The sequence below is a fragment of the Eucyclogobius newberryi genome, unplaced genomic scaffold, assembly GCF_026437365.1.
Source record: "Eucyclogobius newberryi isolate DKJ021-1_F unplaced genomic scaffold, fEucNew1.0.hap1 SCAF_14, whole genome shotgun sequence".
In the NCBI taxonomy this organism is placed as follows: Eukaryota; Metazoa; Chordata; class Actinopteri; order Gobiiformes; family Gobiidae; genus Eucyclogobius; species Eucyclogobius newberryi.
The window spans coordinates 13,614,035-13,639,434 of record NW_027315768.1 but is presented as its reverse complement, the minus strand read 5'-3'; the positions used below and the strand labels follow the sequence as shown (position 1 = coordinate 13,639,434).

At 39.7% G+C, this 25,400-nt stretch overlaps 2 protein-coding genes across 6 annotated transcripts in view; both read left to right on the top strand.

Annotated features, from left to right (window-relative positions):
* The window catches only part of pkp4 (plakophilin 4), a 114,172-nt gene extending 93,037 nt beyond the window's left edge, over positions 1–21,135 (top strand). For all 5 annotated transcript variants that reach the window (XM_072444342.1, XM_072444345.1, XM_072444343.1 and 2 more), the window contains 11 exons: positions 7,316–7,499; positions 8,753–8,870; positions 11,616–11,804; positions 12,868–13,041; positions 13,149–13,299; positions 14,405–14,597; positions 14,905–14,989; positions 15,855–15,972; positions 16,071–16,211; positions 18,482–18,546; positions 20,307–21,135. In XM_072444342.1, coding sequence (XP_072300443.1) covers positions 7,316–7,499; positions 8,753–8,870; positions 11,616–11,804; positions 12,868–13,041; positions 13,149–13,299; positions 14,405–14,597; positions 14,905–14,989; positions 15,855–15,972; positions 16,071–16,211; positions 18,482–18,546; positions 20,307–20,549 — 1,661 coding nt within the window. In that variant the 3' untranslated portion in view covers positions 20,550–21,135. The remainder of the gene's footprint in view (positions 1–7,315; positions 7,500–8,752; positions 8,871–11,615; positions 11,805–12,867; positions 13,042–13,148; positions 13,300–14,404; positions 14,598–14,904; positions 14,990–15,854; positions 15,973–16,070; positions 16,212–18,481; positions 18,547–20,306) is intronic.
* A 1,205-nt stretch (positions 21,136–22,340) lies between these two features.
* dap1b (death associated protein 1b) lies at positions 22,341–24,508 on the top strand. Its single transcript, XM_072444018.1, has 4 exons — positions 22,341–22,503; positions 23,550–23,637; positions 23,945–24,008; positions 24,097–24,508. The coding sequence occupies exons 1-4, from the start codon at positions 22,434–22,436 to the stop codon at positions 24,211–24,213; spliced, it is 339 nt and encodes a 112-aa protein (XP_072300119.1). The 5' UTR covers positions 22,341–22,433; the 3' UTR covers positions 24,214–24,508.
* Positions 24,509–25,400: the final 892 nt, after the last annotated feature.

Genomic DNA, 25,400 nt, shown 5'->3' with positions numbered 1-25,400 from the left:
TTGTAAAATTTCAAATAAGAGTATGTGGTAATATTTCTGCACTTTTGTGATAATTTGTCAGGCATTTCACATTTGTCTGATAATGAGACCTCAACTAATACACTTAAGATGTGTTTTAGCCCATTTCTTTTGGATTGACTTAATATTGTCTGACTATCTTCATTTAATACTCGGATTTCCATCTAAACTTCCTAAACTTGGGACGGAACGGAACAACCATAACCTTAACCCACTATAGTCTAAGTTTACGGCTGTAAATATCTCCTAAACTGTACACAATTTCATGCAGCTATTGATAATGAAGTCAAATGCTGAGGAACAAACATTTGTGTCATTTTAATTAGGAGCAATATTTAGAATTGTCTTTTTGCATCAGATTTTTAATGAGGAACAATAAACCAATCAATACCTTCACAACAACAGTTAATATTTTTATACATTGCCCACTTCTACCTTGGATGCCAGTCAATATTGATAAATACAATTTTAGAGTCACGATTATCATAAGGAGATAAATCGTGATCTTACGATTAATCACGATTATCAGCACACAAAAAAAGGAAACTTATATATTGTTTTCATTTATGTTTAAAATACATTTTGTTTTTATTAACAATAACCTGTCTACTATTTAATACAGCAGATCATTTTAAATGTAAAATATGGTAACATGGTAACACTCAGGACACTTTCCTTTGGCTCACGTCAACAACAAACCGCTTTTGAAGAATAAAACCGTGTTTATAGGTAAGATTATGCTCTGGCACTACCTGTGTCCTCCTGTGTGATGGACCTGTCGTTCAGCGTGCCACAGTCATGTGTGCGACAGTCATTATACACGGATAGGCCGTGTGGAGGCGCCTGGACCTCCCTCCAATACACACACACACACACACACACACACATACATACATACACACACACACACACACACACACACACACACACACATACAGACGTGCGCACGCCACCCGTGACTCGCTTTTTGCCTGGAGACATTTCTGTGGTATATCGCCGGTTTCAAAAACCCCACGAATAACCTAATGTGACCATTAATTGATCAAGTAATTGAAAAAAACGGTTAATCTTTACATCCCTAGTTAGTATCATTGATCTTTACCCATTGCTTGCCTCAAAGTATCTAATGTAACGTCGATGGTGGTGTAAAACAAACCATCTTATGTATTTAAGGTGTCCATATTCCAACGGACATTGTATTCTGTTAGATGTTCAGTGTTTCGTTGAGTAAAGAAGGCATAACTTAAGAACTTGCATTCCCATGATGATAAAACATTTTTTAAAACACGTTCTTTATTTATCCTGTTCCAAATCATCTGTTATCATCCAGTTCTGCTTTGTTTGCACTTCGGTACACCTGGCACATTTGGTAACAATGACCAATTTGCTTTAGTGTGCAATTGTACCAGGTGCTTGTTCATTACCCCCAATCCCAGTTTTTGAGAAAGGTCAAACAAAAGTCACGTCAGGACAACACACAATAATCACCACAGCAACCCTCACTTGTCCCTTTGTAGTTTAAAGCTTGAACTGCCTCGTCTGTGCTGCTCTGTCATTACATCTGTTACCTTGTGGAAAGAGAAAAAACACTCTGGGTATGTCAACTTTTTGGCTTCAACTGCAAGAGTATTTTTTAGTTTGATTTGATGGATTTACATTGGAGTTGCACTCTTGCCGCTGCGGGCGGTGGGTCTTTGATTGTACAAGGCAGCTTCAGTTCGATAACAGGAATCACTTGCTCGTACCACCATTGATTACACTGTGTGGTTCACATGAGTGCTTCATCCATACTCATCTATTGGCGTAAACGACAATCTATCTTGACTGCCAAATGTTGAAAGTGGATAGGTGTCACTTTAGAAACTGCATGTTATCCTACTACGTGATAGGCATAGGTTTGTTTTGTTCTTATGATTAAGGCGATTCACTTAGAGCTACATTACCTAATTTTCTATTGTATGTTTTCCTAACCAGAAAGTATATTGTAAAAGCAGAATATTTTCATTTCAAAACATGTTATTAATAGCAAAGTTGTAAGAAAGAGTTGGGATGAGAGCTGATTGGCTGTGCAATGGTGGTCCCCTTCACTTCTCCATCCAGGCTTTTAGATAGGATTTGAAAACACGCTGTCCAAATAATTTGTCCGGGGGCTTAAAAGATGTTCTATGGCTATGGCTATGGCTATGGCTATGGCTATGGCTATGGCTATGGCTATGGCTATGGCTATGGCTATGGCTATGGCTATGGCTATGGCTATGGCTATGGCTATGGCTATGGCTATGGCTATGGAAAGCCAATATGTGTATCACGACCTTTTTTCCCGACGCTTTTATCAAATAAAGCGGCGCTTTTAACGCTGAGGTGCCCACACGCCTCTCGTATCATATTGACTTTCCATACTCTCGCACCGCCTGCGCCTCTCGGCCGTGCGGGTCACACTCTGCCACAGGAGCGGCGTATCGCGCCGTATTTTACATGGTATTGATGCTTTGTATTTAGCTGGAAAACAATGGTGGCAGTCAAATGTGAGCACTGTCTTGATTAGATATACTGGAAGTGAAGATTTGACCTGAACATTTTGTAAGTTTTATGAAAAGTGTGTGAATGAGACGAAACACAACAATAGGCCTTTATTTAAATCTTTGACATTTCTTGGCAAGCTCATATGTACAAAGCAACAGAAAGTGTTTTGACTTTACCACCTGTCACAATATTTGTCCTCAAGCAGCTATGTCGCGCATAAATGAAAACATGTATTTCAAAAGCAAACAGTAAGCGGTTTGTGGCTGCTTTGGCTCGTTTCCAAAGAAATAATCAAATGGGCAGTTATGTGTACGCTCAGCACTCTTGACTTTCAGCGGGTTCTCACTTATTGACCTAAATTGTAATTGACAGGAATATGGTGGCCGTATTTTCCTATGACCAAACTCTCTGCAAATGTAAATTCTTGCTGCCTTTCGGACTTGGGAAATCCATACTTTATTATATTGTACTGTTATGTCCTGCAGCTGAGGCTCAAGTGCCCAGAAAACTCCTGTTTTCACTAACAACTATACATGTCGTGTTCTAAAATGTCACCTAGTTACTTTTCTAAAATAAAAACAATCCGCTGACAGGTAAAATGAAATGTCACTACTTTATTGGTTTTGCAGTTTCAAACAGGAAGTCTGTTGACCTGTTCCCATTATGAAGCCATTTTAGATCCATATTGCTGTTTAAAGGGGAAAAATGTAAAATTGTGATCTACTTTGACTTTACTGTGATCTATGTTATTGTTCAATACTAATCACCGGGAAAAAAGCCTACTACAGTATTTCTCCTTTAATCATTGCCACTAGAAAATATACTGCATGAAAAAGTTAAATTTTCTAAATAAGCCTCCTCAACATGTCAGAAGATATAGTGTTAAAAACCTATATATTAAAATGTAACGGGATATCAATTAAATTCAAAGTGACAGAAGCTTTATGTTGACATTTATGATATTTGCACATTACATCAGAAAAGATTTGTTTGTGAAATGTTTGTCTCTCTTCTTGACAGAATCTGTGCAATGTTTAATATTTTGTCTGCTTAAACTCGCTTATGAATCATAAACTGGATTCTTAATGCCTTAGCGCCTGCCCACCTCTGATCATAATGCATACTTGTCACAGTCACAATTTTAAGATTACATTATTATGTTTGGAGTAAATGCATTTAAAGTTGTTATTCACATTTGTGCTCATAAACATTTAGTTGTGGCCAAGTATTGATGAGCATGTGCTTGTGTCATGTCCACAGACTTCAACTCTTCCTGATGGGTCAATTACTCCCCAGCAGCCATGATCTTTACTCATTGATTACCTGAGAGGAAAAGAACAATCCATCTTATTTCCAGCTCCATTTGTCACCGGGGGCATTGATAGACACATATTTTTTCACCTGTCTTTAAACGACTCTGTCACTCTCATCAATCTGGACTCGTATTGTCACAACACTATTATTTACCTGAGGGTCAATGTTTCTTAGGCCAAAGGACTGGGATCATGGCAGGGAGCAGGTTTGAAGGGCTTAACACACACGCATACACACACACACACACACACACACAGGTTCAGTGGCAGCTATGAATTATGGGTCGTGCTGCCGCTGCTGGTTTGTTGACAGCCTGTTGGTCACAGCTGGCTGGACTTGCCTGTTGATTTCTCAAGCATGGAAGAACCTCCTCAGGGCTTCTTATTTGGCCTGCAGGGGATGTGAAAATAGTCAAAAAGGACGGTTTTGTATTTATTTCCTTATGTGATGTAGTATTATTACTGTAGAACTATATTAAGTAGTTTCAAATATAAATTAAGGGTGAAAGAGTTAATGGTAGAATCTGTTGTTTTAAAATACAATCATGCTGAAGTATTTCTACTAGTACAAGGACTGGAGTGTTATTCATGTCCTCCCAACTATGAAAGAGGTTGACATTCAGAGTTGATATTGATTAAAGAATTGAATCAAGATTTCAAACATGCCACACTGCTGTGCTCGTCTTCTGATCCGATAGAAGAAGCAGAAGCTGTGTGATCCTGCAGAACGTGGGCCTTTGGTGTCCGTGTTGATTGAGCTGACGCCTCCAGGGTTCAGCTCTGCAGGGGTCACGCTGGGAAGGACATGGGCCACTCACTCGCTCTGAATCTGTGGCTCTGACAGCGTCAGGCTGAAGAAGAGCTGGATGAAGTCCGCTTGATCTGCGTTTTCCTTAGTTCTGAGGCTTTCTTTCGATGACAAAAGGCTGTTGCACTGATCCACAGTTTAGAACTTGCAAACTCGCAGGATGGTCAAATATTTATTTACCTCACTGTAGATAACATTTTATTGTCAGATCTAAATCTGAAATTTGTCCTTCACTGAAACGGCTGCTCTTTCACATAAACAAAGCGCACTGACATTATACACAGACAGACATGTAACAAACTCAAACAAAGGAGCACACTGCCGTGCAGCTGAGCAGCGTAACTCAGCCAACGACAGTCACATATTTACTTTCTGTAAAAATATACAAGACCGTGTATTGACTTTTACAATTGCCAATCTAAGTTTTCTCTCAGCCCATCCAAGGGCTAGAACTGGCCCTGTCAGTCACACAGGAGTAGCTCGGAGTAGAGCCGCTGCTTTTCCACGTGTAGAGGAGTCAGCTGAGGTGGCTCAGGCATCTGTTCAGGATGCCTCTTGGGAACGCCTTGGGAATGCCTTGGGATCCCCCTGGAAGTGCTAGAGAGTGTGTGGAAAGGTAAATCCAGGCCTCCCTGCAGACTGCTAACCCCACGACTCTGCTCCAGATTAAGTGGAAGACACTGGATGGATGATACAATATCTCATACAAATACATCAAAAAGTTCCCAGTCTGAGGCACCTACAAATTGCACCCAGTCCTGGTTCCAAACACAAAGCAAAGCACATCTCTACAGTTTGTTGCACCTTACTTCACCCAAACACTACAAACTAGTTGGCTGAACTTTTTTATTAGTACCTTCCAACATGATTATATCTCTGAAGTGGGGTCCCCTCTCTACACAGTTCCATGGTTAGCGTCGCCCTGGAGGAGCCTGTGTGTGACCGGGCAGCAGCCTAGCAGCAGAGCATCTAATTAAAAGAATATGCTACATGGAGGATAATCCCTGACAGCTGCCGCATCAAAGACGCCCGCCCTGTGCAGAGTAATAATCAAATATGCAGGAATTGGGTTACATGATGTTATTATTTTGGAAGACTAAAATATTATTGATGATGAATTTCAAGTGGTTGAGCAGATGTCAGATAAATTCTCCGCTCCGTTATTTTTACTTTAAACTGGGAAATAAAATTGTCCACCCACAGGAAGAGTTTTATGTGATAGTGAAATGAGGCACATAACGTTTCAATAAATTTGTCACAAAGTTTTTTAACTATTCAACTTTTTATATTACCGGTATTATTGACAATTCCAATGGACTATTTTGGACTGTCTTGACTTGACATTTTACAACAGTAACATTTTGTAGTTGACAAAAATTACAAAAACAAAAGTACTGTAATATAACATAATATGCATACTTTACTTTACTTATCTGAACTGAGGACAAAATACTTAGTGATTTGAGACCTGCTGAGGGGTTATTTTAGTGCATTCATTATCTTGACTTAAGTTCAGTTCAAACCCTAGCTTTAAGCTAACAACAATTTAAAAACTAAATAAAAGTAAAACAATTAAGAAATCCATCCAATCACGTCTGTTGAACAAACATCTGTTCAATTTTTTATCAAGATCACAAGACAATGTTGCTTTAATAGTTCTCAACTTGTGTGAGTTATAATACATTTTTAAATGGGTTAATGTTTTCACAATAAGAACATTTCACGTTAAATCTTTATATTTTTTAAAATATACAAAATTCTCAATACCAATTATGATACCACATGATAGTATTATTTTCTATATTATACATTGTGGTCTTATGCTGGTTCTGATACAGCTCAAGATCATTTTAAAACTGTTCACAAAAGGCAGCATTTTGTCCTGACTTTACATCGATACTTGCTCAAATCTAGTTTCAATACTAGTTTTATCCAAGTTTTTTTTTTGGCAACCGTAAAATGGGTACTTCAATACTGATATTTTCTTTGTTCTTCTTCCACTTATGTAAAATTGTTTGGCTAAAGTGATTTGTCCATTGTTCATATAGAGTAGTATCACCATTTCCCCAGGAATAGAGAAATAATTTGGTTTGTTAATAAACTTTGTCGATTTTCTCTTTTAATTGATATTGAGAACAAAAACGACTATGGTATGGACGCGTGAATAGATTCATGTTAGAAAAGCACTTTTCTGTGCTACATGTTGACTGGTCTAAGCTGTAGCCACCATCTTAAACCAGTCCCTCCTCCCTTTTCCTCCCCACTTCTCCTAACTCCTCACTGAAGGCTCTTGTGGGTTACGTTATCAGCTCAGACTATTTGTTGAATGTCTTTGTTCCCATTTCACACTAAACTGTCCTCACAAACAAAACTTACAGAAACGACAGCCAACAAGCAACGTGGACTCCATTAGACCACATTCTGAACCAGACTTTTCTTGCACTTAATATCAAACTTGGGTGACGGTAAACAACTGTCTGTTTAGTTCACGTTTGTAGACCTGTCCACACATTCTGCGCTATTAAAAGCTGGTGTTGCTGGTCACTGAGAGGACAGTAACTCCACCTGACAGCTGACCAAACTTCAGCTCTGCGTGCTTTTGTCCGTGCCTGTGTGCCGCTGTTTACATGCTGCTCTCTCCCTCTCGCTGCAGGGGTGCTGTGGAACCTGTCCTCGTGCGACGCGGTCAAAATGACAATCATTCGGGACGCATTAAACCCCCTGACCAACACTGTGATCATCCCGCACTCTGGCTGGAGCAGCAGCACCTTCGAAGACGACCACAAGTTGAAGTTCCACTCCTCGCTGGTGCTGAGGAACACCACGGGCTGCCTGAGGTATGCACGCCTCCTATTGGGCAGCTTAATGAACTGGAGATGTTGCACTGCGTGTGGTAGATGTTTATCATACCACACATGGCAGATCCCCCACAAACGTGCCGTATACACAATACAGAATAATAGAACAATAGCCTAACTAGCCGTACCACTTCAACAACACTTTACATCCATCAAGTTAAACCTCACAGGCCAATGCTGTAATCCTCCCATTCCAATGTTTAACTGTGAGCTATTATAGGTGTTTTTAAAGGGAACATATTAGGCACAATCCATGTTTAAGAGCTTAATGGTTTTCCCTTCTTGTTTACTGCTTCACTTACCTTGTTGTGTCATGTTGCAGTGAGGGTTACGCACCATAAAGAGTTTTCAACCAGGAAGTTTTTAATTTTAGATCTAAAGCCAAAAAATAAACTGAATAAGCATGTTTTTATTGCACTGAAAGCCTTCTTCGGTTTGTTTCTATAAAAATGCTGTTCCTTTGGCTCTAACATTCCACAATATGGCATAAAACATATCTATTTCCATGGAGAATGCTCCAAAGTATGTTTTTAATGTTCTAAAAATATATATATTGTCACTTTAAGCCCAGTTCAAAGTGCTCATGACTATGAATTTAAATGTTTGTCACAAAAGCATGTTGGATATTCAAGAAGCCAAACCTTCTTAAAAAAAACAAAAAGCACATCTATAGAAATATTGAGTTTCATGTTTTATTTTTCAGTTATTCAAATCCTAATTGAGTCTACGTTGCCATGCTGTGCTCTAGCGCCTCTCTGTGGACAAGTGCTGGAACGACATCCTGTATCCCTGCATGACCAGCCCCTACAATGATAATGAATAATATTGATTTTACATTGATAAATAACTAATATCCTGAATAGAGTCATATCTTTTTATGAGCTTTTACAGCATCACATGAATCCCGGCTGAGCACATTTGACCCTGTTCTGTCCTGGGCGGTCCAGTGAGTGGTGATGTAACATGTCTAACTTTTCTCTTGAGGATACTTCCTTTGAAGGCTCCTGCTGGATGTAGAACACAGCACTTTAATCGGAGACAGTGGGTTCAAATACGACCATGCATACAGTAAATACAAATCCATACAGTATTTGTTTACGGTAACGCCTCGTTCTGTTACTTGTGTACTGTAATGGGTCTCGACCACACACATTTCAAACCGCTGCCTGCAGAGATGTGGTTATTATTGTGGAGTGAAGCCCCAAACAAAAGTCATGTGGTTGTTTTGACAGGAACCTGAGTTCGGCTGGAGAGGAGGCCAGAAAACAGTTGCGCATTTGCGAGGGGCTGGTGGACTCGTTACTCTACGTCATCAAAGCCTGCGTCAACACGTCGGACTTTGACAGCAAGGTACAGCCCACGCACGGCCACACAGCGCTTTATTTACATTATCCACCCTGCACGCTGGATCTCAGACTATGGCTGAGTGCAAGTGGGGTGTTTTTATGTTTTGATGGCAAGACAAATTAATTGCTTTTTTTGCATGAAAGATATAACGGAGTTGCCCCAAAACAAATCTTGAAAATAAAGTCAGGCATATGTGCCCCGAACACAAACCCAGAATCTGTCCCAGTGTTTGGTAAATCTGTATTTAAGCTTTAAGATTAAATAGATGTGAATTTGACACAAACATTTGTCTGTTTGGTGATGTGTTTTTCCAGTTCATTCCATATTAAATTTGTCAAATAAAATAAAGTAAAACTAGTATTGAAAGTAGATACTCAATAATGACAGAGCCACTCTAAATGGAACAACATCTATTCTGAATAGAATTGCCAAAAGTGTTGGAAATTAGATACTTATTCATTCCAAAACTATCTTGTTAATAAGTTATTATACTGGGGGGGGAAAAGACAACATTTGACTTTTCCTGAATAGTTTTAGAATGTTAATGAAACTTACTGATGATTGTTGAGCCCGTTTCTTAGTATCAAATTTAGTTTGACATATTCTGTATCGTGACAACACTGACTAGTTTTAGAATGTTTGATCTTTACCAGTATACGCCACATTGCACATCAAACAAACTATTATTTTGTGTTAAAATGATGGCCATACAGTTGGAATTATCGACTTTGAGGCTCATTCCTCTTTTTATCAAATTAGAGATTATGATCAATGACAATATAACGATCAGTCAGAATTATTGACATTAACAAAACTGTATGGTTAAAAACGTTCTGAATGGAAACGTTAGTAATCTAAACAGCCACATAAAAAGCACTAGTTTTACTCTTTAATATTTTTATTTAAAGATTTAAAAACTTGATTTTGCTTCTGAAATAGTCACAATTATTAGTTTTTATATAGTTCCCTATATACGAATAGAGCTTAACATTTCACTTTTGTGCACATGTTATTGGTGAGTGTGTAGTTGTGATTTGAAACTCTGGCCAGACTACATTCATGCCGTTCTGATGAGTAACAGGACGAGTAAACCAACCATAAAAGCGAATACATTTTCAAACGTGAACACATCTTAGAAGGAATAAGCGCAGAAAGTATCTATTTGCACATGAACGCGACTCTATAGTTTTAACCAAATCCACGTATTTCTTATGTAAAAATATTGACTTTGAAAGAAAACATGCTGCCAAAAGATAAGAACCGCGAGGGAAAACCTTCTTCCTTTCCTGTCTCACTCATGCTCGTCGAAACTATAGCGGGGAAACTGCTGCACGCTTCACTGCCCTAAGCATCATCCAATTAAAATATCATGATCAGAGGGCCTTATCCACAGTCTGCTGACAGTTTATGTGCGTGTCCGCGTGCTGCAGATTAAATCGCGCCCCCAGATGTACTTTTATGCGGTGTAGAAGTACTTAAGAGTCAAGTGGTTCATTTGTAATCCTTCGGGAGCCCGGCCTCTCCTCGGTCAGACGTATATGTGCTCATTGACATTCTGTTGGCCGGCGCACTCTAACAGCATGAGACTCCGTCCATTAGCCGGGCTCCGAGAGGGTCTTTCTAACCAAACGGCCTTTAGGTTCCGCCACTAATTGATTTGTGACGCCGGGGAAGGCTGCGGTTACAGTGGTGATTTGTGTTTTGTAGCTTTTGTCCGAGTTATTCGAAGCCCACCCGCCATGACAGTGCATCATCTGGACCCTTGATCTCGTGTCAGTAAAACGACAAAAAGAAGAAATATGACATTATGAATCTTTTTCACGACTATATTTGGGTTCTGTCCGACTGTTGCATATTAAAGATGTAACTTTTTCCATCTGCTTGTGTCCGTGGAGATGTCACTGAGCTGCCTGGAATGTTCCGCAGTATGGCATTAAACATACATGTCGTCATCTTGTATTTATATTATCACTGATGGGTTTATTCCTCAAGAAACATGTATTTTTCCTGCGAGGGCTCGTCTCTCCACAGAGCTGACCTGTAACTTGGCCTGGTGGAGTCGCCTGCTTGTCTCCATGGAGATGCAGTAGATAAAACAAATACAATCTAATTTCTAGAATGGAGGCAAAAGTGAAGTGGAACGTAGTGTGATTTGAGGGGAGAAACTTGGATTAACCTGAGAATATCTTAAAATAAGAATACAAACAGCTCAGATACTTGTGCGTCTGGCTTAAGGCATTTACTATTGTATTTTATATTATCTCTTTATTTCATAGGTTAGGTACACTTTATTGTCCTAGTAGGGATATTTGTCCTCTGCATTTGACCCATCCAAAGTTTACAGTTTTTGATGAAGGCAAAATCATGATTACAAACTTTACATTTTACATTCTTTGTCACAGTTTCCCTGGAAATTCAAAATGTTTGCTTTTCTGTTGTAAATACTTATAATAATAGCATTTAGATCGTTTAATAAGGGAAAATGTAAATATGATCAACCTCACTTTTCCTCTTTTCTGTTATTTTGATTGACATTTTAAAGGATTTATAAAGCCTTATTTTTAGTTCGATCTAATTCCTATTCTGACTGAATTTCACAGTAACTTAATAGCATATGCCGAGGTGTTTTTAAACAAATTACAAACTGCCTTCAACAACGTCCACTTTTCTCTTTCTGTTTACTTTTATTCACTGTCTAAAGATGAAAGAGAAAAATAACTGACTTGCTGGAACTGTGTGTGTCTCTAGATTGTGGAGAACTGTATTTGCACTCTGAGGAACCTGTCTTATCGCCTGGAGCTGGAGATGCCCCCGTCATGCATGATCGCGGGGGACGAGGTGGACGGGTTGTTGGGATGCGAGTCGCCCAACAAAGAAGAGGACTCCAGCTGCTGGGGTCGGAAGAAAAAGAAGAAAAAGGGTCCGCAAGAAGACACGGTGAGTTTGTCGATGGCCTGTTGGATACAGTAAAGATGCATCTGAATCATTTTAACTTTGTACTGCCTTTTATATCTGTAGTTTATGCCTTTCTACTGTATTACTTTTGGAGTTTTTAATTCAAGACTCACAATAAACCAGCTCCAATCCAGGTCTAAACTATCGTAGGTCTGATTCAAGATTAATATGTAGTTTAAATGAACTGTGAGCTTGTGGACCGTGCGCCACAGTTTGACAACCACTGCTCTATAAGTCAAGACTGTGTTGAGGTTTATACAGTTAAAAACACATTATTAGTGCTCAAACTCATAGATCGTCTCCACAGAGTTCCTGGACTTCTTACTTTGCCTGGAATGTTCCACAGTATGACATTTTGTTTATTCATCTCCATGGAGACAAGCAGGTGATCCCTCCAGGCCAAACTACAGGTCATATCTGTGGAGAGGTGACCCTGCTCACTGTTTGTAAGGTTGCACGGTTTTCAAGGTAGTTCGAAGCAATAAAAACGAAATGGTAAATCAATTCCAGATCGAGTTTAATTCCATACTGTGGAACATTCCAGCCAAAGTATTAACATCGCCATGGAGACAGGCAAGTGGTGGCAATAGAAAAGTTACATTGTGCTGCTTGAATTTAACATTTTTGAGAACTTTACAATGTTAAATTCTGGACTAAACCTCGACTTATTGTTTTATATAATTTTGTTACAGCAGAAAATGTAAATATGTGTCAATTACTGTTTAACAACTAAAGATATCACTTTATAAAATGTTACAATTATTACATCAGGATTTTACATTTATCCATGATTGTTGGCACTTTGACCAAACAGTGAAGTCTAATAAAGCCTTCAGGCCAAAAAAAATAAAAAAGTATTGTCACATTAACATTAGAAAGTACTTTACATGTAGTTTTGCTGTTTTTGCAGTATAGATTGAACTAAAACTACTCACTGGTGGCGCCTTTGATTCTCACGGTTATTAATGTATTTTTTACGACTATATCATGACCAGAATACTCACTGACCAGAATAATCTTGAAATAACATGATTGTTTCATCTAGTGGGACGGTGTGGGACCCATACCCGGCTTCTCCAAATCTCCCAAGGGTGCAGAGATGCTGTGGCACCCGGCTGTGGTCAAGCCTTACCTCACACTACTGGCCGAGAGCTCGAATCCTGCCACTTTAGAGGGAGCCGCCGGGTCTCTTCAAAACCTATCAGCGGGAAACTGGAAGGTGCGCTTCACAATATCTATTATCGATCATGTCTGGTCCGTAATCCACTGTAAGACTTCAAATCCGTTACTGAAATCTGTCCGTGCCGTGTTGTTATTTCGTTGCAGTTTGCGGCGTACATTCGAGCTGCGGTGCGAAAGGAAAAAGGACTGCCCATTCTGGTGGAGCTGCTGCGGATGGATAACGACCGCGTGGTGTGCTCGGTTGCCACGGCGCTGAGGAATATGGCGCTGGACGTTAGGAACAAGGAACTCATAGGTACAGAAAATGTGATCCAAAGCAGCTGCGTGCGGTATTTGACATTTGTGTACTTTATGTCTGACTCGGCCTGGGAATACTTCAGGGAGGTGCTAATCATCAAACGTATATTCAATTGTGTTGTTTAACGCTCTGCTGGAACATTTAATGAAATATAATTGTATGATGTGAATATGAGACCGAAATAAAAGCACTAAATGTAGCTGTATTTAATACTATTGTAATAGTAACAGTTTTAAATCACGTCAGATCAACACAACACTCTGAACTTTCTGTGGTTAGGAGGAACCTGAAGCACTGCCCCCCAGAGGTGAAGACTATATAACACGCTCGTATGCAGCTCCATGAATATTGCACTTCCATGGGATCATTATCAAGCAAAGGCCAAGAGTAAACACTATAGAATTCAGAGAAAAGCAGCGCGCTTTTCTAACTTTTAAAATCCTTGAGGAACGTTGAAACACATGAAATTACCAACCAACTTGTGCCAGCCACCTAACACCAGCTAGTTCTAATCATCCATAGTGTTGGACAGTAAGACCCTCCTACGCACTGTCCCAGCATGGAATTTTAGTTTCATTGTTTGCACTAAAATGAACACTTTACAAAACAAATATCTGATGAACCAGAGTGACTGACATGACTTTCTCTGTCTCTAATAAGGAAAGGAAAGCACAGAGTGAAGCACACATCGTTACTTAAAGGTCCCCCCCCTTCTTGTCTCTTTGTTTGGAGATGTTATTGACTGACTGATGTGTCATATATCCTACAAAAGAAAGTGTGTAAAGTCTGACTATTGTCTCAGGGTAAGAGGATAGCATTTGGTTGTAGTTTATTGTCCTTTCTACTCGCACTTCCAAAGTAAACTTGTCATAAACTTGGATCACTGAGGTTTACTGAAGGATATCCAGACAACATGCCCCCAATCTCTAATACAGTCCACATGTCTTTCCCTTTGTACTTTTATCAGCTCTACAGAAGATCTAACCCCATCGAATCAGTAGAAATCCCTTCTTTCATAACCAATACAAACAAAAGAAAACTAACTTCCTGTGTCTATAACCCAGTTTTGACGGATGAATGTACCTCTCTTTCTGCCTCTCAGGTAAATACGCCATGAGGGACTTGGTGAACCGCCTGCCCGGGGGGAGCACCACGCTGCTCTCGGACGAGACCGTCGCGGCCATCTGCTGCACTCTGCACGAGGTCACCAGCAAAAACATGGAGAACGCTAAAGCCCTGGCCGACACGGGGGGCATCGAGAAGCTGGTCAACATCACCAAAGGCCGCGGGGACAGGTGAGGGAGTGTAAAGCTGCCAACATGAGAATGAGCTATAGCCACAGGGAAGGTGCTTTTGTGTGTGTGGAGGTTTTCCCTGTGGAAGGACGCAGTGCCAGCTATTTTGAGTAAGCTCTATATAAAGTAGTGTTCTAGCTTGTGATGCGTTTGGGACAGTGCGTACTTTCCATCACTGCGTCGTCGTGTGAACTCTCTTGGTTTACACACTGGTCAAGGTGAAGCTCGTGCGTTTCTTACAAGGAGGTTAAATAACTTTAATTTTTCTGAAACTTGTAAAGGTCTACTTTATGTATGTTTGTTTTAGGTATTCAGTGAAAGTGGTGAAAGCGGCTGCTCAGGTGCTCAACACACTGTGGCAGTATCGGGATCTGCGGACCATCTATAAGAAAGTAAGTCGAGTGGTATGAACGACAATTTAATTATATTTTTTAACACACACAAAATATGTTGCTATTTTTTGCAAAACTCCAACTCTTGTTATTATTTGCTGTTGTTGTTGTCATTTTGTTTCCTTTACATATGAAAGAAATATGAAAAGATAAATGCAAAAAAAGGATAATTTCCATTTAAAAATCTTAAACTGGGTGCAGACTTTTCAGTACCGGGCCCCAGAGGAAAATATACATATTTTTAAATGTATTTTATTTATTTTTTATTGTCTACCACAATTCGACTGTGTTTTACTATGAAAATATAGTGTAAAGTAACCTGGTAAACCACAAACCCGAGTAATAAGAGTATTTTGTGTAGTTTTGTACTGGTCCTTACAATATTAAAATGTTGGACCTCTGATTTAATCAATTCACAGCAATAATTTCAACAGCCAAATCCATTTTTGTGTGTAAAATATTATGCCACTCCTCCTTGATCAAATCCACTCAAATTTAGTTTGTGATAATAAACAATATGACAAAAGAAGGTTGATTTGTGAATCCGTTTTGTCACTTATCCAAGCTGCTTCTTCAGTTCTGGCAGGTGATTGTGATCTTGAGTAGAAGATAGGAACATGCTTTCAAAAATATAATAAAAATTGGTTGAAAACAGGTCAAATAAAGGTAAAAGGAGGTAATGTAAGATGTAAGGTAATATGTTGACATAGTGAAGCATTTTAAATAGAAATCAAAGTGCATTATTCTTTCATTTGTGTTAATATATTAGGGATCCTTCCAAGCGTACAATAGAAATGCATTTTTACTACAAACTCTATAAAAGAGGTGCTTTTGTTCATCTCTCTCCCTCTGGTGTTTCCTCCAGGACGGCTGGACGCAGAACCACTTCCTCACTCCCGTCTCCACACTAGAACGGGACCGGTTCAAGTCCCAGCCCGCACTCCCCACCAGCACTATCCAGACCTCCCCCGTCAACCACCCTGGTAAGTGCGCTTAGTTACAGGCTCCGTCAGACCAAAATAAACTCGGGCAGTCAATGGGGAAAAAAACCTCAAGAATCTAACGGTCCCTCTGCTCCCAGCTGCCAGCGCCACGTCGTCTCCGGCCATGTTGGGCATCAAAGAGAGGAGGGACACCATGCGGGACTACCAGAGAGCGCAGTCTACTATGCAATTTTATAGTTACCAAGGGGACAACACTGTACATAAAAACCAGTATACAGGTATGTGCAATAGAAAACATCTGTAAGCTTCATCTGTAGTTTGTTTTATCTATCTATTAAGCTTATCTGGAACGTATTTTGCTTCTATTGTTGTCCAAAGATTTCAAATTTCAAATGCTGTTTTGATACTAAGGAAAAGGCCCAATGCAGAGTTTGACATTATAATGACAACACAAATTCGTATTCTTTATTATGATCACGGCTTTGTTGTGACATAGAGCCAGAGTCTAAAGTCTGTTGTTCACTGCACATTTTTTTGTCTTAGATTTATAGATTGTTACACTTCAAGACGTGGTGAATTCGCTGGTTCACACTGTCAGTCGTGGCTTTGTGTGAGTGAATATCGGGCTCATTTAAAAGTGTTAACGCTCTCAGTTCAGGTGTTTAGAATAATGACACTTAATGGAAGAGTACTGTCTTTTGCACCCCTTTGACACCTTGACGCACCCTCAGTAAGTTTGTAAGTCACTGAAGTTGTGGCGGTTAGCTGAGGTTTCTGCATTTGTAGAAGTTGGTGAATAAAAGAGAAAAGGTAAGACAAGTTCCCGTTCACAGCCGAGATCTTCTGCTGTTACTTTGAGAAGCGTTTGTGTCACTCTGAGATTGTTCCAAAGTATCAGACACTCTTTAGTCGTACAACCACGTTTTTGTGCCACGGCTCAAGATTTCTCCCACAGTCTGTAATTGTTTATCGCAGACAGACAAAATTATGCAAAAGGTTACATTTTGTCTTATTTATGTGATTTCTTTCAGTATCGATACTTGTTCATATCAGAATCTAGTTTCAATACTAGCTCTAGTATCGATTAGTATCTGTGTTTGGTTTTTTTACATCTCTAATTGCTTCACAAGTCGTTTTAATCCTATTATTAGTTTCCACCCTTTGTTCAAGATGCTGTGTGCTTAACAACAGTGTTCTTGTTCCTGTATCATTAGTGGATAAACTGTATCAGCATCTTAAATGATCTTATACTCCTTAAATGTGTGTGAAATGTGTCTCACTCATTACGTTATTTTACCTTCTCCTCAAATACGAGAATGAGTTGTCTGCCCTTCTATTTTATATCACATTCAGACCATGCCCTCCTCTCACGGAGTGCAATCTTTGACTGGCCTCTAGCTTTTCTGCACACGGCCTTATCTATTTTATCCCTCAAACGCTGCGAGCACATTCCATAACCCATCTCCCTTCTCCATTATCTCTGCCCAGGCTTGACAGCTCCAAGAAAATTGGTGCAGTTTTTATGCTCGCAAAAAAGAAATATTGTAACTAAAGTTTAACATCGTCTAAGAAAGGCATTGTCATTTATCTTTTTTCATGATTTATTGTGGCAAAAGCAAGAAGATATCTAAAAATGGAAAGTCAATCATATGATCATAGTCGGCTCATTTTAGGCTCTGTAGGTTTCCACTTACTGCTTATTGGTTTGGTTGGATCAATTCATTTGCACAAATTCCTTCAAATTATGAACTCATTCTAAACAAAGCTATTATTATTATTTAGCACAACCCTTTAAAGTTAACATTGTTCTCTTCAGTAATACCATTTCACATTAGTTTGTATGAAAATGTGTGAAGATTTCCTTCTTGCATGTACTACTTTTTAACTGGACTAAAAAGTAGAAGGTACTTTTCTAGTTTGAAGGGTTGTTTTTAGCCACTGTGCATTATTCATTCCCTCCGTGCTCAGTGGTGGTAAGACTCTGCTTGTAGCCACAGCTGCCCTGGGGTAGATTCACAGAAATAAGGCTGCCAATTGCCCCCTCTGATGACCGAGATACAATTTCCATTCCAATGTCATACAACAAGCCATGGCACGGTCTCCCATGACTCTGCTGTTAATGACTCACAGACTGTTCCCTTTTACTGAAGTTGATCGGAAATGCAGAAAAGCAGAGCGTAAAACGATGTTGTGAACAAAGGCAGTTATTGTCGCTCTTCCCAAGCTTGAGAGAGGCGACGTGGGCATGGAGTGGGCACCCAGACACACAGTCACGCCCTCTCCAGCACATTGAAGACAGGGTGAACAGCAGAAGCCACAGCCCTCATGTATTACACAGCCAACTGGAAATTGAGTTCCTCCGGCTTGACAGAAAAGCCAAGTCAAATACTCCTCCCTTGGGCTATGTACACAAAACAGCTGCAAAAGTTTGCTAGAAATTACTATTGATGTCTTTGCTTTCCTTTCCTTTCTTTGCACAGAGAAGTGAAGTCGTTTTGACCAGTTGGAATGTAAACTATATATAAAGGATCTTTTCTTTATCTTTTAGGGTCTGGGAAACCTTCACCGTATTACTACTCTTCTCCCACACGAGAAGAGCCCAGAAGAACACAGGTAAATGTCCCTCAAAGTCATGAATAGCTGTTAACTTAAGCTAGTATTTTTGTACCTTACGCTTATCTGTCTGAGCCTCCAAACCTGCTCTGATTGGACAGTTGGTGCCCCCTGTTGTTACCAGTACTTAGCACAACACAACCTATGACACATCCAAGAATAAGAGTTACATAAAGGCTGAGCGTGTGATCATTTTGCATAACACAATACAGGAAATTGTTATGTTTGTTATCTGATTAGGGTTAGGAAAGGGCATTTCAACTAATAAATGAGATAGTTGTTTGATAAACTTAAGTTATAATGCATAAAGATGTTATTATTGTTGCCTAAACAAGAACTTTTATGCCATAAACCTACCATAACTAACTACCATAAACTCGTATATGAGTCCCTATATGTCCCCTTTCCCGTTCACACAGCGGAGTGGCTGGTTTAACTGACTTTTAATAGCATCTGTATGGTGTGGAGCATTTAAATATTTAATTTCAAGTATTTTTTCTCTTCATCCTACTCCTTTTGAGCTCTGTGATGCGCCAAAAGCTCAAACAAACAATAAAACACAAATATTCAGTACAAATTAGAGATGTATAAGAAAAACAATGGAGTAAGACTCTATTTTAGGGATGACTTGAGAGTGCAGTTGGCGAGGACGATCAGCTCTTCTGGCTCACTGGCCTAACACAAACAGACTGACCCGGCTCGTCAGCCTTTGTGAGGGCACGAGTGGATGTGACTGCTGGGATTGGGATGGTCTGGGCCAGCCTCCAGAAGCTGTCAGGGGCACACACTTTCAGGCACGCCCGCCCGCTTAGATGTCACCAGAAGAGGGCACGATGGCAGGGACGGGGAGTTCCAAAAAGTTTTACACTTGTTTTTCAATTGAGTTTTTGAATGCGGAAGTGGAGTGGAAAGTTCATCAGAAGGTTTTAAGGTTTAAATGTCTTGTTTTAAATTAAGCATAACAATAATACATTTACTCTATATAAAAAAACATTCAGACCACAAGAAAAGAAAGTCAAATTAGTATTATTTTAAGCATGTTAGTAATTGCGTGGTTCTAAAAATCTTAAGACCAAGGAAACATTTCAAATATTTTAGTCTTGTTCAGATGAATCAAAGCCAGATTTAAAGTAGAGCTCCCACATACAGTATATGCAAAAGAATGAACTGCAGAGAGAAGCAGTTTGAACCCTTTTTTATATTGTATGTATGTATTTTATATGTTACAATCAAAATCTCCCCCTCATTTCAATTGTATCTGCCAAACATCACTCAGAGCAGCTTTTCCACAGCTTTATGCAGACTTTATAACGGGCAGAGACGGTTTCCAACGTAAAGTCACTTCGAAACGTCATTCATAATTCATGTAGCTTTACTATTAACACTCTTAAAGTTTCAGACACTTACAAGCCATGTTTTAGTTGTAAGAAGCTAATCATCAATGCTAACCATTGACTCAAACTCACTGCAATGAGGCCAAAATGGTATTTTAAAATGCAGCTGACAGTAAAGATTAGATCTGTTATGGTGATGTTTGAGCAGTTTATGTAGACAATGTTTACATGTGTTTTATATTTTAGCAACTAGAACCAATATGGCTGCAGGTGGAATTCGGTCACGTGTCGGGCAGGAGCCGATATCAGACAGTGGTTGTATTTTCATGAACACATTCCAAAGAGACTTGTGACGCCCTTTGCTGCACCCCCAGAGAAAACGTTAACTCTTAAGAACATTATAACACATTTCCTCGTCTTTTCCAGCCCGTGTATTACACAGACGAAACCGTCAGGAGGAACTACGACACCTACAGAATGTACCTGCAGCACCCGCAAGGCTACGACGACCTCTACATGGACGAGGTCATCACGTACCCCCCGCCCGCGGTCGACTACAGCTCGCAAACGCACACGCACAAAACAAACTATGTGGACTTTTACGCCAGCACGCGGCGGCCATCTTACAGGGCGGAGCAGTACCCGGGCTCGCCTGACTCCTGGGTTTAATAAAGACATTCCATTCACAAAATCCCAGGAACGTTTTGGGAGCACAAAGAAAAACGTAAAGACATTTTCATGAACTGGGCTTTAAATACTGGTTGTGTGTCGTGTGTACAAGGAAGTGGAGTTCGACTGCAGATGGAAGATGGGAATGTGTGCCAAAGAGGAAAGTCATGGAATGTTTTCTTTGATTATTTTTTTAGTAGAGAAAGGATTTAGACTGGGAATTTCTAGATGGACGTCCTAGTATTGTCTAGATGGATAGATGTTTGTTTTTTTCTTTAGTGTGGTGAAGTTATGTCAGCGAGGGTGCGCCGGAAGAGCAGAAAAGAAGAAACTTGTACGTGCCGAAGCCCAAAAGGACCATGAACTCAACGTAAATGTTTAAAAAAAATAAAAAATAAACTGTAGACTTATCATGTTAGACGGATCAAACAAAGTGTATCTGTACTTATTGTTCCAAACCGTGTAATGCCATGGAGTCTTGTACATTTCTTTCACTTGATTTGTAAATAGAGGAAAAAATGAAATTGTGTTGACTGGTTTACACTCATCAGCACTGGATCAACAATAAAACTCGTGCCATGTTAAAGATTTCTATAAATATATATAAATATGATGAAGAAACTACGGTATGTGGAAAAGATGGCATTATATCACAACCATGTTAAAATAATAAAAAAAAGGCCGGTTTTGTTTTTTAAATGCTGTGATGTTTTATATAAAAGTGCACAATAACTTGGTCAATATTCCACTAATGAGGATCTACTTGCAATGGTTTGGTGTTTTTAACCACATTTTCTTATTGTTTGATTATTACTTTTACATAACATTCCATGCAGAAAATGGTACTTGTACGAGTAATGGAAGAATGTGTGAATCTGCCATTCTTGTGACCATAAATAATGAATTTGTTTTATAATGTTGAACAGTGATGTACAAACTATTTTTATCCATTGCTGCATTTTGAAACGTATACGAAGCAGAGGTGGTAAATAGAATCAGAAAAAGTTTGTATTGACATTGTTAAATTCACAAACTAGAAATTTTGATCTGCTTAAACCATGTGGCGCAACTCAAAACTATGAATAATAATAAGATAAGATATTCCTTTGTCCACACATGGGGAAATTTAATTGTTGCAACGCAGGTAGATACAGAGGAAAAGGACAGATAACTTATAGGAAAAAGTAAAAATGAATACAAAACAATACAATACGATAATCAAATTAAATCTGAGAATTAAATGGGGTCCTAGAATAAACTTGGACGTTGACTGAAAATGAATGGTTTACAAAATATAACTGGTGCAATTGGCAGAAGTTTGACCAATCCACCACACATTTATTCATTAATTTTGAACATAAAGGTTCTATGATCATTTGGCCCAATTATTAAGCCTGAGGACCGACAAAAACTGATCTGAAGCCTGTATTTCTCCCCCGAGCCATAGTTTGGACATACCATGTAAGAGAAAAGTGATGACTACCAGATTTCGCAAATGTATTTTTGTAATTCAGCATGTTGTCACCAGGTGGCGCCAAACCACGCTTAACACAACCTCAATTACGTTGATTTAAAACACCTGTGGTAAGTAGTCTTTCCGGGCTCCGTGAAGGTTTAACACAAAGATAAAGTGTATTTTATCTGCTTACAAAAGATGAACGCTAAATCAAACCAACACACCAAGTTATTCTGCGTTTACTTTCGAAAGCCACTGTAGAGTCGCACGCATTCTGCAGCCCACAATAACAACAGTGGTGGGCGTTTCCTGCTACGCACGCTTCCTGTGCCCGGTGACGTCATGACGTGATTTGGGGCATAAAAACAACAGAGTGGGCGTGCGACGAGGTCTGTTACTCTTCATCGTTTTACAGCGCAAGTTCGAAAATGGTTCTGCCAGGGTCTAAATCCGCGGGGAAGGCGCCCACCCTGCTCAAAGCGGGCCACCCTCCTGCAGGTAAACGTCTTTTCTTTGTCTCTGACTCGAGTGCGTCCTGCTCCGTTGATGCAAAGGGAGCGGGTTTGTGCTCATCAAAGCGTGACGTACTGCGCAGTCCCCCCAAAAGTAACACCGTGTTCTCGTCGCAGATTTGCCTCTATGTGCTCTTTTGGCGTCGTGCACAATTGCAACATTCATTTTATTGTACTTTTGTTTTTTTGTGTGTGTGTTTTTCATATTTTTATTTTATGCAGATCCTTAATTTCCCCATGTTTTTCTTGCGCAGGCTCTATCGAGGGTTGAACCTCAGTCGTACTCAAAGCACACTAAGTCTCAAAGGAATTTGTCAAAACTGTGCAGTTGAGCTTTTGCCAAAAAAAAAAAATAATATTAGTAATGAATAAAAGTTGGCCCATTTCTTTCATCTTTGGAGGCATGGTGATTTCAGTTGGTTAATTTTAAAGTTAGATGAATGAGGGAAATGGTCCAAGTCATGTTCGTTTTTTCAGAATTCAAAATGGCATCAAGTTAGGGTTTGTGATTGTGATCGAGACGAATTAATGCAATCTTTTATTTTTTTAATAGATTTTCTTATGCAGTAATTCATTTTTTTTTAAACAAAATTTGTAGGCTATATTTTCCTTTTTGTGATTTATAAAATGTATTTTAATAAACATTCTACCCACATAAACTTTGAGGAAAAGACTTTGGACACATGGTAAAGAACAGAATGTCCACGACTCTCAAAGCTGGCTACTGTGCATGTGTTTATTTCCTTCCATGGTGGTTGAACCCTGGTGGTTGTTTTGCAGACCCCTCCTCACCTTTCGCCATAAGGCGCTTTTGAAGCATTATGTAGGTCACTTACATTGAGATTCCCAACACTGAGCGAGTCCCGCCCACAATGACAAAAACACCCAGAACACAATGTACATGTGCCGCCTCTTGAAGCGATTATGTTCCCTACGTGGTTATTATTCTGACTTATAGCTTTGAGAAATGTGGCATTTGTTTGAGGGGAAAAACTGAAAGTTCCCTGAAAGTTGTACTTGTGTTTCTAACAGTGAAGGCTGGAGGAAAACGTGTGGCCAAGAAGAGCATCGATGACGGGAGCACTTCGGAGAAGGACTCCAAGAGGCCTGACAAAGTAAAGTAAGTGTTGCCTCACAAATGCATAAACACCACTGGCATTTCATACACTTGAGCCAGAGAGGAGAACTGCAGAAACCTGATTATTGTGTGTTGTTGCAGATATTTATAGCCATCTTTGCCTTATGGCAGGTGATTGTCAAATACAATTATTTTTAAATGTATGTCAATTTACTGGTAAAGTTAGCATTTTAAAACTTGTAATAAATAATTATGAAATGTATTCATCCGGCCGAATTCATGCTCCAGTTGACTGAGACCATAAATCTGTTCCGTTGTAACGTTCTAATGTGTCATGTATTTGCAACAGGCCAGTCCCAGCCCCCAACCGAATAAACCAAGTCAGCCTCCTCCTGTCCGGGACTCTTGACAAGGTAAACGACGCGCCCTACTTTTCTATTGTTTAATTGCAGCTCGTAAAACTGGTTCAACTGTAAACTTTACTTTCCGTCCTCTCCTCAGCTTAGCCATGATTTCCCAGAAACCCCAGTGAGTGTGAGGCACAGCAGGGTCCAGCCGGCTGTGGAGAAACCCCACTTCTCCAGAACGTACTGCATCCAGCAGCCCAGGAAGTTTTAAACTGCACGGGGCTTTTAACACCGTCCCAAGACAGCCATGAGGGGGCTCGAGAACGCTTTCATGTGCTTTGTATTTGCTTTGCTAGGGGGCAGTTGTTTACACTATACTCTGAAAGTATCTCTATTATTATGAGACCTTCCTGTAGATATTTGGAAAGTTGGGGGGAAAAAAAGTTGTGGTATGTGTTTGAGTGGGGGTTTTGTATAGCGCATTTGTAAAATGGAGTTTTGGACGTTTTCATGGAAATCAATTCAGCTTGCCACTTTGAGTTTATAATAAAATCATTGCAATATACTGTGTTTTTGCAATTCATGACTCTCTCCCCTAGGGGGCAGCACACACCTAGTCTTGTTTGGCGAGGGTGCAGCAAAATGCCACTGCAGCAACCACCACCATTTTGAAGGCATCTGTTTATTGTAAATGAGCCAAAATGCAGGACGTCACAAGTGGTAAAAGTTCCATGACACACTTGACATTCTTGGTGCTGTTTACCTTTCCTGGTGGTAAAGCACTCTGTTATAGGCCCTAGGGGACATGAAGGTCTGCTCTGTGTCCTTTTGCTGCTTCATAGTAAACAGTGAGTGGTAGAATGGCACTGTCCATGTCAAGTCATTTCATTAGTGGGACAGTGTTACAAATATTCTGTAAAAAGTACTCTTAGTGAAAGTACGAATGCAGGAACAAAATTAAATAAACTAAACTTATTAAAGCGCACTTACATTTTACTTTTAAGAGTAAAAAGTAAAACATTTCTGAAGAGTTGAAATCAAGTTGTGCTCTTTTTGTTTTGTTGTTGTTGTTTTATGGCGGTTGGCATCCGAGTGTTGCATTACCGCCAGACTTTATTCCTCAGACTTTGTCGTAGTCCTTAAAAGTTCTTCTTCCATTGCTTTGGTGTTATAAAGCCCATGAGGTCATGAGATGTCTTTTTTATTGTTGTTGTTTTATGGCGGTTGGCATCCGAGTGTTGCATTACCACCAGACTTTATTCCTCAGACTTTTCGTAGTCCTCAGACTGTCGTAGTCCGTAAAAGAACTCCTTCCATTGCTTTGGTGTTACAAAGCCCATGAGGTCATGATGTGTTTTTGTGACTAGAATAGTTGTTGTGTCAGAGACCAACCGGCTTTATTCCAGGGAGACTCTTCTTCACCTTCCTCGCCCTCTTTGACGTTCGGTGCTTTGGAAG

What these genes read in the sequence shown, in the direction of transcription:
- dap1b (XM_072444018.1), top strand. Translation starts at nt 22,434, where the DNA reads ATGGTTCTGCCAGGGTCTAAATCCGCGGGGAAGGCGCCCACCCTGCTC. An exon ending in AAGAGGCCTGACAAAGTAAA is followed by an intron (nt 23,638 to 23,944) that starts GTAAGTGTTGCC and finishes TATTTGCAACAG; the next exon opens with GCCAGTCCCAGCCCCCAACC. An exon ending in TGTCCGGGACTCTTGACAAG is followed by an intron (nt 24,009 to 24,096) that starts GTAAACGACGCG and finishes TCCTCTCCTCAG; the next exon opens with CTTAGCCATGATTTCCCAGA.